Source organism: Humulus lupulus, chromosome 2 (assembly GCF_963169125.1).
Source record: "Humulus lupulus chromosome 2, drHumLupu1.1, whole genome shotgun sequence".
NCBI classification, from domain to species: Eukaryota; Viridiplantae; Streptophyta; class Magnoliopsida; order Rosales; family Cannabaceae; genus Humulus; species Humulus lupulus.
Window position 1 is genome coordinate 3,055,913 of NC_084794.1, and position 13,951 is coordinate 3,069,863.

The 13,951-nt window shown below is 33.1% G+C and overlaps 1 protein-coding gene across 1 annotated transcript; it reads left to right on the forward strand.

Annotated features, from left to right (window-relative positions):
* Nucleotides 1-10,229: 10,229 nt before the first annotated feature.
* Nucleotides 10,230-13,360, forward strand: LOC133816897 (protein SIEVE ELEMENT OCCLUSION B-like). Its single transcript, XM_062249221.1, has 7 exons — nt 10,230-10,559; nt 10,674-10,766; nt 10,856-11,304; nt 11,385-11,482; nt 11,595-11,728; nt 11,829-12,290; nt 12,487-13,360. The coding sequence occupies exons 1-7, from the start codon at nt 10,326-10,328 to the stop codon at nt 13,075-13,077; spliced, it is 2,061 nt and encodes a 686-aa protein (XP_062105205.1). The 5' UTR covers nt 10,230-10,325; the 3' UTR covers nt 13,078-13,360.
* Nucleotides 13,361-13,951: the final 591 nt, after the last annotated feature.

Consider the following 13,951-nt stretch of genomic DNA (forward strand, 5'->3'; position numbering starts at 1 on the left):
AATATTTAGGAATAGCAAAATGGGTCTATGGAGCGGGGCGGGTCGGGGCCCCGACCCGGCGGGGCATCATTGCCCCGGTAAAATCGGGGCAGAATTCAGGGCGGGGCTTTGACCCGCCCCGCCCCGATATGAATTATGGCGGGTCGGGGCAGACCCGCCCCGATTACTTTTTTTTTATTCCCAACAAGTAAGTAACTCGACTGAACCCTTTTTCTCTTCTCCTCACGACTAGACCTCTACTCTTCCTCGTCTTCCTCTGAAATCGCAGAGCTTGATGCCCTAACCGGAATCCCCAATTCCAACGGCCCGGTTTCGGAGGAAGAAGAGAATTTGTTGAAGAAGCTCAAGAATCCCGAAGTCGTGGAGGAAGCCCAAAACGAAACCCTTCTTCTCCAAACCAAAGCTGCTGCTGCCAATCCAACCTTCTCCATCTTCTTTGCTAAGTTTTGGGTAATGGTGAGTGCTCTCTTCTCCATCTCCATCTTCTCTATCTTCTACTTATTTTTTCAGATGGGTATTGTATTATTTCCATCTTCTACTGCTTGAATTTTTGTTGGTTTGAAATTTAATTTTTTATTTTTGCAAGAACTACACTGATTAGAATTTTCGGGTTAGATTAATATGATATTTAGATATATGGGTGATAATGATCTTTTATTATTGAAATTTTTGAGTTTGTGTGATGGGTATTTATGATTTCTTTAATTTGGGTCCATAGTTATGGTATGATTTGAATTCTGTTTTTGTGTTGATGAGGAATTTGGGTCCGTAGTCATCTTGAATGGCTATTTCGAAACTAGTTTGGCAAATATCTGTGTCTATACATATTGAATCCTTTATGAGGCTTCAAAACATATTTAGTAGTTTTTTTTTAATATTAAATCCTTGCTTTTGGACTTGCGTTGTATCCCCTGTAACTCATACAAAATACATTCATGTTAGAAACCAGCTTTATCAACCAGAAGTAAGTTTAGTATATATGTATAGGCTTCCATTTCAATGTTAATCAGTATTTAAAATGAACAATCTCTGGAGAGATTCCATGGAGTTCTTTCATTAATATTAATAAGTACCTAACATAACTACTGATGTTCTTTAGTTCAGGAAATGGCTATACAGCTTTCATATAGACCTTTTTATCATGAATCTGTATAAGGATGATGCCTTCTACCTAAAAAAGTTAACCAAAACTTGGGGATGGATGGGGTTGGGGATCTAGTAAGATAAGTCTTAACACTTTTTACATGAAATGGTTGGAGCTTCAATGAACCACAGCTCAAGAGTTTGTTGTGGATTCTTGGGTGGTTTGGTTCAGTCTAGCCCACATATACCCAATGGTAAGTTGTAACAATAATACTGCTTTCTTCTGTTTCAATCCAAACTACAACCAAATCCACTGTCCAAAGTCAGATTTGGACATAAATTCCACAACAAGATGATCATTCCTATTGAATTATTTGTATTATAGCATTAAAGAGTAATTGGAATTTTATTTCATTTTTCATATCATATCATGTTTTGCTAAGAACTGCATCTCCATTCTATAACAAATTAACAATAGTTGGAACACCTTACAGTTTCTAGAATATGGAGTAATTGATTTTGTGCTTTAAAACTGCAATATCAGTTGGTGCATAAGTAGACACCCAAACTATTCTCTCTAATGAACAACTGAAAAACTGACCATTATAACTTGTAAAATTCCTTTGCAACTTGAACGAGGCCAGCTCAAGTAATAAATATATCTATAAGAAACAAAACAAAAAACCTTGTAAATATCCTTTTGCTAGCATAATATTCACAACACTTTTTTGCAGACCTTAGTGCTAATGAAAACGCCCAGTAGAATATTCTAAAAGGCAAGCCTTTTTCACTTCCAAGAGATGCTTAGGAGTGAAAGATCTGTTTGCACTGCCTGTAGATTGATATCCTTTCTTGTCATGAAAAAAAAACTGAGTTTTGAATGGGTTTTTTCAAACTGAGATTGATTTATAAAATTTATGGGTTTGTTTGTGTATTATTCATATATATAGATTTTGGTATGTGATTTTTTAATACTTCTGCTTCTCTAAGATTATAATTTTGGTATGGATTATATATAAAAATTGTAGAACGAGGTTGCGAGGGTGCTACATGCAATTGCTGATTTTGATTGTAATTTTGGTTGTTATTTTGAGAAGAGGATGATCAGATTAATATTGTTGGATTGAATTAGATTGCCTCATAATCTTTCAAAGCTTCTGCTATGTGTAGTTTTGTTTTGTGTTTTGGTTGGGGTCATTGATAATAATAGGTTTCATGATGATTTTTCTACTCAGGGACTCCTGCGGATTGTGTTTCATTAGGACTGTCAGTGGCACTATTTTCTTGGTCAAAGCCTTTACTGGTTAGAATTTATGTGTTGTAATCTTTAAGTTATATTTATACATATGTATAATATTTTTGGAGCCAAGCAGTTCCTAATTGTTATGTGGATTATGGATATAATGTAGGTTAGATCAAACACTAAACATGTCTACCCAAGATGTTATCGAATCTAATTTTGTCGATGATGTTGATTATGTTCAATCAACACATACACAAGAGGCACATTCTCTAGGAAATACAAGAGGTGAAAGTGAGAGTAGAAGTACTAAGAGAAAGAGAACATCTCCTGCATGGGATCATTTTACATTGCAAAAAATTGATGGTATACTGAAGGCAGTTTGTAACCATTGTGGGAGGAAATTAGGGGGAGAGAGTAGTAATGGGACTAAACATTTGCTTGCTCATGTGAAAAGATGCCCAGTAATAAAGGAACAACTTGCCATGAATCTTAATCCTAATGCAAGCCCTTCAGTCACAACTTACAATTTTGATCCTGAACTAGGGAGAAAAAAGTTAGCTCAAATGATCATTTTACATGAATACCCTTTATCGATGGTTGAGCATAGTGGTTTTATAGACTATTCAAATACTCTTTGCCCTATGTTTAAAATGTTGTCAAGGAATACAATTAGGTCTGATATTTTGAAAATGTACAAGGTTGAGAAGGAAAAATGTAGCCAAATTTTGGAGAAGAATTGAAGTAGAATAGCTATAACCACTGATATGTGGACTGCCAATCATCAAAAGAGGGGATATATGACTGTGACAGCTCATTTCATAGATGACTCTTGGAAGTTGCATAGTAGGATTATAAGTTTTAAGTATGTACCATGCCCACATGATGCTGTAACACTTACTGATACATTGAGTTCGTGTCTGTCTGAATGGAATATTGAAGACAAGATTAGTACAGTGACTGTGGATAATTGTACGACTAACGATGCAATGATTCCACTTTTGAAGGAAAAATTTAATTCTAACTGTTTCATTTTAAAAGGAAAGCTACTTCACATGCGTTGTTGTGCGCATATTTTGAATCTTATTGTCAAGGATGGCTTGTCTGTTATTGGTGATAGCATTGACAAGATTCGAGACAGTGTTGCTTATTGGTCGGGCACACCAAAGAGGTATGAGAAATTTGAGGACACTGCTCGTTCTCTTGAAGTGACATGTACTAAAAAGTTATCACTTGATTGTCAAACAAGGTGGAATTCAACATACTTGATGCTCAACATAGCTTTATTGTACAATAGAGTATTTGAACAATTAAAACTACGTGATTCAAGATATGTTAGATATGCGCCATCAGAAGATGATTGGATTAGAGCTCAAAAATTGTGTGACAAGTTGGAAGTGTTTCATGAGGTGACAGAGTTGTTTTCAGGAAACAAGTATCCTACAGCTAATCTTTTTTTCCCAAAGATGTGTCAAATTAAAATGAGAATTAAAGCATGGATGACACTAGATGAGCCCTTTATTAGGGACATGGCAACTCAAATGATGTCTAAGTTTCAAAAGTATTGGGAAGAGATTCATGGGCTTATGACTGTGGCTGTTGTTTTGGATCCAAGATATAAGTTTATGTTGATCGACTATTATTTTCCTACCATTTATGGAAATGATCAATATGAGATTGAAATTGAGAAGGTCCGCAAGCTTTGTTATGAGCTACTAGAAGAGTACAGTTCTAAGTTTCCTAATCTTAGAGAAAGAAGTCAGCAAATGGATAGTGTATCAGCATCTTCTCAAACACAAATAGATGATCTATCTAACTTTGACACATATGTTAGAGTTGCATATGGTGTAGATAATGTGAAGTCAGAGTTAGAACTCTATTTGGAAGAGAAATTGATACCTAGGACTGATGAGTTCTTTGATATATGCAATTATTGGAAAGTAACAGGACTCAAATATCCTGTGTTGAATATGATTGCCAAAGATATATTTGCTGTGCCTATTAGCACTGTTGCTTCGGAATCTACATTCAGTACTGGCGGTAGACATGTGGGTTCACACCGAGCGAGACTTCATCCTTCTACATTAGAAGCATTGATATGCACTCAAAATTGGCTGGTAAATGACAAAAAAGGTAAATATACTTATCTTTATATATATATATATAAATAAATTCATATTTTATTGTATTATTTCAATATTAATTTTTTTTATTTTCTTTACAGAAGCGACTCCACTAGTCACCATGAATGATGAAGATAATGATGTAGATCCAACTATGGTACTTAATTAAGTTTTTATAAGTCATCAAATAAATTATTAACTTCTATTTTTAATACATTTTTTTTTTTTGTAGGAGCCATACATAGTTGATCTTGATGATTAAGGTAGCAGGTCAATAAAGAAGAAGAAAGTCATTTGATTCTTTTGACGCATCAAAAGTGGAGTGCTATATTGCATATGATAGTTTTATTTTACTTTGTTCTCTTGAGAAACTCTCAAAAGTGGAGTGTTATGTTGCATATGATAGTTTTATTTTACTTTGTTCTCTTGAGAAACCCTTATTATACTTGGCGAATTCTTGATTTAAATGATGATATAATGATATGATTTAATACAAGTCTCTCGTGTTACTTATATAATTGCATAATATGTAAAATTGACATTATATATGTGGTTTAGAATATTCTTAATTTTAAATAGATTTTAAGTGTAAGATTTATAAAAAAAAAATTCCATAACTACTCTATGAAAGAATTGTAAATATTAAAAAATATGTTTTATTTAATTATCCTTATTCTTGTAATTATTTTTGTAAATTATAAAATAAAAAATAAAATAAAATATTTGAAGGTGTAGTTGACAAGAAGTGTAAAAAATAAGGATTGCAATAAAAAAATAATTTAAGTTTAAAGAGAATTCTAAAATTAAAATTTCATATTTCTTTAAAAAAAAAAAAAGAAAGACAAATGGGGCAAATGGGGCGGGGCAAACCCGCCCCGATTAAGATGGGGCAGGGGCGACCCGCCCCGCTTCAATAGACTAATCGGGGCGGGGCGGGGCGGGGCAAAATGTTAACGGGGCAGGGCGAGGCGGAAGCGGGGCGGGGCAGACCTGCCCCATTTACATGCCTACAAATATTGTACTCTTCCAAAACATGTTTTAAACTTCAAGAATGAGATTCTTAAGTCTCATATAATTGGAAAAACAAAGCATGTGGCGCTAACACCAATACAAGCAATCAAACCACACTAATAAATGCATTTACTTGTATATATAATATCAATCTTGCAAGTATATAGAAACACATAATAACACATATGAGTAACGATTGCGTATATAAAAGTTTCCAGCCCACCAAATCCATTAACTAATGCAATGCTTTTCAAATAGGATCATAAAGTTCTTCCAAGTAGAAATCAAAGCTATAAACAAAGCCCAACAATAAGCATGACAATATATACATAAATATTATAGATTAAGCCACATTGTCCATTGAAATAAAGGCCCAAGCGGCCATGAAAAACACACAAATTACAATAGTAACAACAACTAAAAACCCACTAGCACCAACCACTACCCAAAGACTCAGACTTCCACAACGAACAAAATGAACAAGTGCCAATATAACACAACCACCTACCCTTCATCAAACTACAGTGTGAGAAACTTACCCAATGTCTTCTTGATTAGAAAGATCTCACATAATAAACAAAACTAAAAAATAAAATGAATGATGCATAATAGTACCAATTGCCACATATAAAGATTTAACATATACTAATTACTCCATAAATAAATCACAATTTTATCAAATAAAATAATTTTTGAATTATACTTACCAAATATATATAATCTTCATGCTTAATTTTTCTACACCTAAACCTAATTGTTGAATAAGCTACAACTCTACCCAATTAGTCCTATACACAAATGACTTTTTATATACATATTTTTTCCTTTTCTGATTTTCATATGTTTTCTAAAGCAAAATTAAACAAAATTATTAAAGACATGCATTTAGTTATCATACACAAATAAAATTAAATCCTGCCATTTTACCCTAATTAACTAGGTTAATTAAGGTCACAAATAAAATTTATTAGCCACTCTACAAAGATATGTAAAAGTGTTGCAAGTGCAATGCATGATTATAGCTTAGTATTAGCAGCAAATTTCTAGTACATCTAGTTAAATTTTTACTACAAAGTTTAGTTTAATAAATGAATACGAGGTGTGGTTGGAGAGAATTAGTCGATTTAAAAAGATAATAATTATACATTTATTTGGACATTTATTGATTGTTAGAAAAAAAAATTGCCTCATACCTTATGAAGAGCTATTACTTTTACTACGTACTATGATTTTCTTTTTGATAATAATTATAATTATAATTTCATTTATTTGGATGGAGACAAACAAAGTAGTTACAAATTATTATCACGTTTTTAATACTTTAAGATAAGAGTATTTAACAATGCATTAAAAGTGAAAATTGTTGTAGTGAATAAAGGAAACAATATGTCCAAAAAAATTGGGCAGCATTTCCCCTATTTCTATCACATTTCTCAAATTTAAAATGTGCATTTATACAGCACATGGTATACACAAAAATATTCAACTAATCAATCAAACATGCATAATTCTCAAATTACTAAATCCTAAAAAAAAATGACCAGCATTTCTCCTATTTCTATCATATTTCCCAAAATTTAAATAAACATATATTTCATTACATAAACACAACAAACCAATTAATCAATCAAGCATGCATAATTCCCAAATTACTAAATCTTAAAAAAAAAATTGGACAACATTTCCCCTATTTCTATCATATTTCCCAAAATTTAAATAAACATATAATCATCACATAAATACAACAAATCAAGTAATCAATCAAACATGCACAATTACAACCTTATATCACCGCAGCACATAGTCCTAGATCCTATCTCCACTATTTTATAATTCGTACATGCTACTAAGTTCAATATATTAATTATAAATTAAGGTTTAAAATATTACCTCTAATATAAAATCCTCCAAAGCTTGATCGCACCAATAAAGTTGTCAACAAAATACCTACTCAAATATAACAATATACAAAAAAAATAATAAAAAAGTTAACAAAATATAAAGAAAAATATCATAAAGCTATATTGTAACTAAATAAACAATAAAATGCTTAAAGAAAACAAATAATTTGTTATATGTATTCATTTGTTTACTTAAACTCGAAATAATTTTTCTTTTTAAAAAGTTAACAACTCACATAAATAAAAATCGACTATAAATATCCTAATTAAATCAATAATAAAATATAACTTAAAAAAACAAACTGTTTTAATATATACCTATTTAACCAATTAAACCCAAAATTTAAAAATAATTTTAAAAAGTTAACAAAATATAAACAAAAATTTACTAATAATAATCAAACTAAACATTTAATAAAATGAAACTTATACAAAATATATACATTAATCTATATATATATATATATATACTCATTTACATAGTAAATTCGAAATTTAATTAAATTAAAAAAAAGTTAATAAAACTATCTAAAAATTAAAACTCTGAAATATAGTCAATTTATAAAAAAAAAAATTCACAAAAATTATATTTAAATCATAAACATTAATAAAATTACACTTGTGGTAATTGTGCAATGTGGGTTCTTGATGTAGAAAACCCCAAAAATCCAATAAAGATTATGGGTTTTCAAACTATAATCTTCAAAAAACAAAATCTATACAAAAAAATCCAAAAAAACTATATATAAGTTTCATAAACATATATAAATAATTATTTTAACATTAAAATTGAAAAAAAAATGGCTGAAAATGTACCTAAATGTGGAGAACCTCGGTTGGGCGCTACTGGTTTGGGAAGAAATCGTAGTCTGAAATGGTTTGAGTGAAATGGGGCTCGGCTGGGATGATGAGGGTTTTAATATAGAAGACCCAGTTGCGTCAGTGGCCCACTGACGGTAACAGAGCGTTTGCGTCAGTGGGGCACTGACGCAAACGGCAAAGTAAAATGCGCGTTTTACTTTGACATTTGCGTCAGTGCCCCACTGACGCAAACGCTCCATTACCGTCAGTGGGCCACTGATGCCGTTAACGGTCCGTTTGCGTCAGTGACCCACTGACACAAACGGTCCCATTAAACAACGTCAGTGTACATTATGACGCAATTGGACCCTCATTTGTGGCAGTGTCCAACTGCCACAAATGCTAATTCTTGGTCAACAGCATCAGTCAACTGTGTTGACTGACGCGTTTGACTGACACAATTGCCCTTTTTTGTAGTAGTGTCTCTAAACCTCAAAATTCTACGATTTATTCCTGGATTTTTAATTTTATAACAGTTAAGTTCATTTCATATTAAAACAAAACAACTCTAAATTAATTAACAATATAGTAGAACGAGGACATCTAGTGTATAGGTAAATGGATTAGATTAGTTAAACAATTTTCATAATGTAATTTGATCATGCAGTTATAATGTACATTGAAAATATTTGTTTAATCAAGTCAAAGTTAGTTTGATTAAAGTTTTACAATAATTTTCCACATGCCCAAACCAACTGTTGTCAACACCGTAACCGTCCCTATAATTATATTAAAAATTTATTATTAATAAATAGAATGCAGCCTATTTTATTTTTATTAAAAAATAAATAATATACCAGTAACCCTACATCGGCAACAATTGTTAACACAATATCATGAAAAATAAAAATAAAAATAAAAATAAAACTAATCATTTTTATTCTAAATGAGCTATTGCTACGATTGCTTACATATGTCATCACAATAGGCTTTACTAAAAAAAAAAAAAAAACTTCATAATCAGTAAAATTTATTTAACCTTTTAAACTACTTACTAATTTCTACCACAAATAATAAAAATAATATGGAAACAATATCATGTGCTCGTGTCCAAAGAGAGGACAATTGTAGTATTTATAATTTCTTATAATTAAATCCTTTAAATATCAAGCGTAGAGTTAACCTAAACTACTCATTAATAATAATAATGATATACTAGAATCCTAAACTTTACATTTATTGATTCTCTCTCTAGCCTACATTTTCTATCTCTCCCATTTTTGCTCTATACAGATCCATAGTTCTTTGAACTCTTTCAAACTCATGCGTTATCTTTTAATTTAAAGCAAGAAACTCTGACACATGCAATGCCCTTCATTTTTTTAAAGGCCGTACCCCTCACTTAAGTAAAAAAAAAATTCATTTGTATAAGTAAGAATAAAAAAAATTGATATTTCCAAAATCTTATAAAAATTTGAGAATTTATTCAGTTAGTATACAATGCTTTTGTAAAGAGAATTGGTAAGTATTATGATGTATCGCTAACTAATTATGAAGTGTCACATCGTGTGGTGTTGAATACCTTAAGGTGTCAAATATCAATACTATTTTGTAAAGTATGATTTTGGTAACATCTTCTTTTAATAATACTCATATATTACTTTGTATATACAAGCAAACTACTATTTTATCATATACGGTACTTTAAACTTAAATTTGATAAATAAAATTTTATCAAAAATTACAATCATTTATATATAATTATTAAGTAATAGAATTTAAATTTAACCATTTAATTAAATTAGTAAAATTTTATTAATTAATTTTGAAGCCTAGATATATATAATACAATCCGTGACAAAAAGAAGCAAATGGTTACCTAATTCGTATGAAATTTGAATATAACTCTGAGCGTTCTTACCATCTAATTTTACATCATGTTTCACGTGGTCTATTCCACAGGCAAAGAAGATAAAAGCGTGGTGTGAACAGAACAGATCAAAATAACAAGACGTGGGTCCAACGCAAGGCCAGAAAATGGCTATAAATAGAACAAGAATTCTCGAGCTCAAGCCACACTGCAAACCATCAGCAAGCTAGTAACGAGTTACAGAGCGCTCTCTCTCTCTCCAAAACTTTACTTCATCTCTATCTATCATCATCACCATGTTGAACGCAGTCCAAGGTGTCGTTTCGAAAGTGGAGAGTGCCGTTTCTCATGGGCACCATCACATTGAGGGCGAGGCCACGAACATCTTCACCATGTCTGATGAGAAAATCATTGACCTTGTCTATGGCACTCATGTCCATGCTGAAAAATCTTTCGACGAAGACTCTCTTTTCGTCGTCGTCGAAAACGTTCTTATGCGTTCCTCCCAAATTATTGACAAAATTGTGCAGGTGCAGACATCTACACAAATATATATTACATATTACATATTGTTGTTTATTCTATCTATCTATATATATATATATATATATATATAGTTCAATAACTGATGTAACTAATTACAGGGAGTTCACGTTCATGTGGACAATATTGAGGAGAAGCACAGCAAAGGTAACCTGAGTGTTCCCCTGTGCACGCTCAAGGCCATCAACAACGAGGTAAACGTGGCACGCTCAATACTAATTTTGATTAATTTGTTCTCTTTGAGAAGTAAACTTTGTCTGAAATTAATCTCTACCTATTAAAGCTCTCATGCAAAGCTCCGAACGAGGAAACTGCACACGAGACAACACTAGCGATTCTTAACAAACTGTCAAACTATACGTGGGAAGCAAAGGCCGTTTTGGCACTTGCGGCTTTCGCATTTGAATTTGGGGACTTCTGGCTAATCGCCCATCATTACCATTCGGACCCACTAGCCAAAAAATTGGGGCTCCTCAAAAGAGTGCCTGGACTAATCATGACTTCTGAGCTCCAGAAACGCCGGCAAACAATTCTTGAGCTCAACAGCCTCATTAAGCTCACCATGCGAGTCATCGCAATCTTTGATGAGTTTGAGAAGCTCTCTATTGGTTATGACCTCAAGTACATTCCCGGATTGTCCATTGCCTTGGACCATATGCCACTCTATGTCTATTGGGTTATTCTAACTATTGCAGCATGTGCTACCAAGCTCGGCATTCTCATAAGTGATGAGTAAGTACCTTGTTCTTATAATAAATCTTCTTATATAATGTATCATATCGTTGTTGCTTAATATAATATATGTATACCAGGCCGGACAGAGCATATGATTTGTCTCCCTATTCACAAAAAATCAGCTTCATCTTCAACCAGCTCACTATGCAGCTGAATGTTTGCAGAAGACAACTTGGTAATTGAGATTTCTTAATTATTCTATAATATATATATATCATATATATAATTGGGTTTGCTTTTATAATAAGCTGAATTGTGTTTGTATAATCTGTGTACTATATATGCAGCGGAGGCTGAGGCTTACAGGAGGCTCTGTAAGCTTATCCTTATTCCAACTGAAATCATGGAGATTTTCAAGGCTTTGGTGTTTTACAAATTTGATGTTGGGAAGCCACTAATTGATGGTTCTACAAACAGAACGGTAATTTAATATAATGGTACTAGAAAGAGTCACAAGTGTATGTGCAGGAAAATAAATCTACAATTATATATTAACCATATTGATATTACTCTTTAACCAGGTGAACATTGATGTGCTGAGGAGGAAGAATGTATTCATGTTATTTGCTGGCCTAGACATAACAGAAGAAGATATTTCCATTCTCAAACCAGTTTACGACTTAGTATCAAAGAAGGAAAAAAGCTACACAATTGTATGGATTCCCATTGTGGAGCAGTGGACCGATGAGCTAAAGAAGAAGTATGAGATTTTGCGGACCAAGATGCCATGGTACAGTTTGCAGCTATTTTCTCCACTCGCAGGAATTAGATTCATCAAGGAACATTGGCAATACAAGGGCAAGCCTATGTTGGTGGTGACTACCCCTCAAGGGAAGGTGGAGAATCTCAATGCACTTCATCTTATTCGTGTGTGGGGTCTCAAGGCCTTTCCTTTTGATAAGAAAGCTGAGGAAATCATCGCCAAGGAAAGACATTGGATTGGTTCTGTTCTCAACAACGCCCACCCAACTACAGGCACTCTGGTAATGTTTATCTTTTGTAATCGTTTTGATACATAATATATGATGTATGGCACTAGAGTTGAGTTTATCAGATATTCACATGTTAAACAGTACATACAGTTAGAAATTATATATCAGTCTTCAGGTTTTTGTTGAATAATGATTATGATAAGGTAAGACGTACTATTAATCTTTTGTTGATCAATTATGATCACAGATGAAAGAGGAGAAGTACATCTTCTTATATGGAGGAAAAGACAATGATTTCATCCAAACATTCACCAAGAATGTAACTGCTCTTCAGAGTGATCCCTTCATCAAGGGTGCGAAAATCAACATCGAACTGTTCTGCGTGGGAAAGACAGCCAAAGGAGGAGAAGACCATGGCATTCTAACTCGGTTCTGGACTGGAATAGAGAGCTTGTTCTTCACTAAGGATCACAAGGAACTTGACCCGGTGACTCAAGAGATCCAAAAGCTTCTTTCTTACAAGAACGAGAGTGGTTGGGCTGTTCTTAGCAAAGGGTCTGCGGTGGTGACAACCGGCCATGGCTCAGCTTTTCTGAAGGTAATTGAGGACTTTGAACAGTGGAAGGAAGTCATTAAGGTGAAGGGCTTCGAGGTTGCTTTCAAAGAGTTTCACACACAGGTCACTCACACTATTCGCCCTTGCTGCCGGCTTGATGTCCCTACCCTTGGCGGAAAGGCCCCAGATAGAATGAAATGCCCAGAATGCACTCGCACCATGGAGACTTACATTAGTTATAAGTGTTGCCACATTGATGGTCCTCTCATTGCTCATCACTAATAATTGAATCGTGTGGCTGTCTCCCTTTCTAAGTACGCGCGCTTAGCATTGTTCGACTACTACTTTTACGTAAGCACAGAGTGAACATGCTTTATTTCTACTTTTACTCAAATAAATTGGCTCTTACATGTCACCATGCATGTTAGGTGTCGTTTGTGTCTTATTTGCTGGGATTATTATGTAGTAGTGCTTTTGTTTCGTTTATTAATGCATGTAATGTAATAAGGATATCTATCTGACTTGGTTCACATATATATAATGGATTTTATGGTTTTAATGTGTTTCTCCTTTTGTTTTTATTTATAAACTTCTGAAATAGTTACAATTCATACAGCTAAATACTAGTAGTTATATGGTCAGAAATATTTCATCTCTTTCATAGATGATTACTCATGCTACATATATATCTACTTACTTCATAATAAAAGCGAAGCGTTAGATTTCTTTAAGATATTTAAAGCTGAAGTAGAGAAACAATGCAACAAGCAAATTATGATATAGTGAGATCAGATAGAGGTGGAGAATATTATGGTAGATACACTGAAGATGGACAAGCACCTGGCTCTTTTGCAAAGTTTCTTCAAGAAAATGGGATTGTTGCCCAATATACCATGCCCGGTACACCCGAGCAAAATGGTGTTGCAAAAAGAAAAACCGAACATTGATGGATATGGTGCGGAGTATGCTTAGCAGCAACCCTAAACTTCCTAAATCCTTGTGGGCTGAAGCTCTAAAGACATAAGGGGATACTTTATCTAATAAAGTATCCACTTATGGTTCTTGGGTCCAGTTTATTTATTGACAAAATATTCTAATTAATGGTCAACATTATTTGTTACCTAATTTTGGTTGTTACCCGATTTTGCGTATCCCA

Coding starts and splice junctions, on each gene's coding strand:
- LOC133816897 (XM_062249221.1), top strand. CDS start 10,326: ATGTTGAACGCAGTCCAAGGTGTCGTTTCGAAAGTGGAGAGTGCCGTT. Junction 10,767..10,855: donor TCAAGGCCATCAACAACGAG/GTAAACGTGGCA, acceptor TACCTATTAAAG/CTCTCATGCAAAGCTCCGAA. Junction 11,729..11,828: donor ATGGTTCTACAAACAGAACG/GTAATTTAATAT, acceptor CTCTTTAACCAG/GTGAACATTGATGTGCTGAG.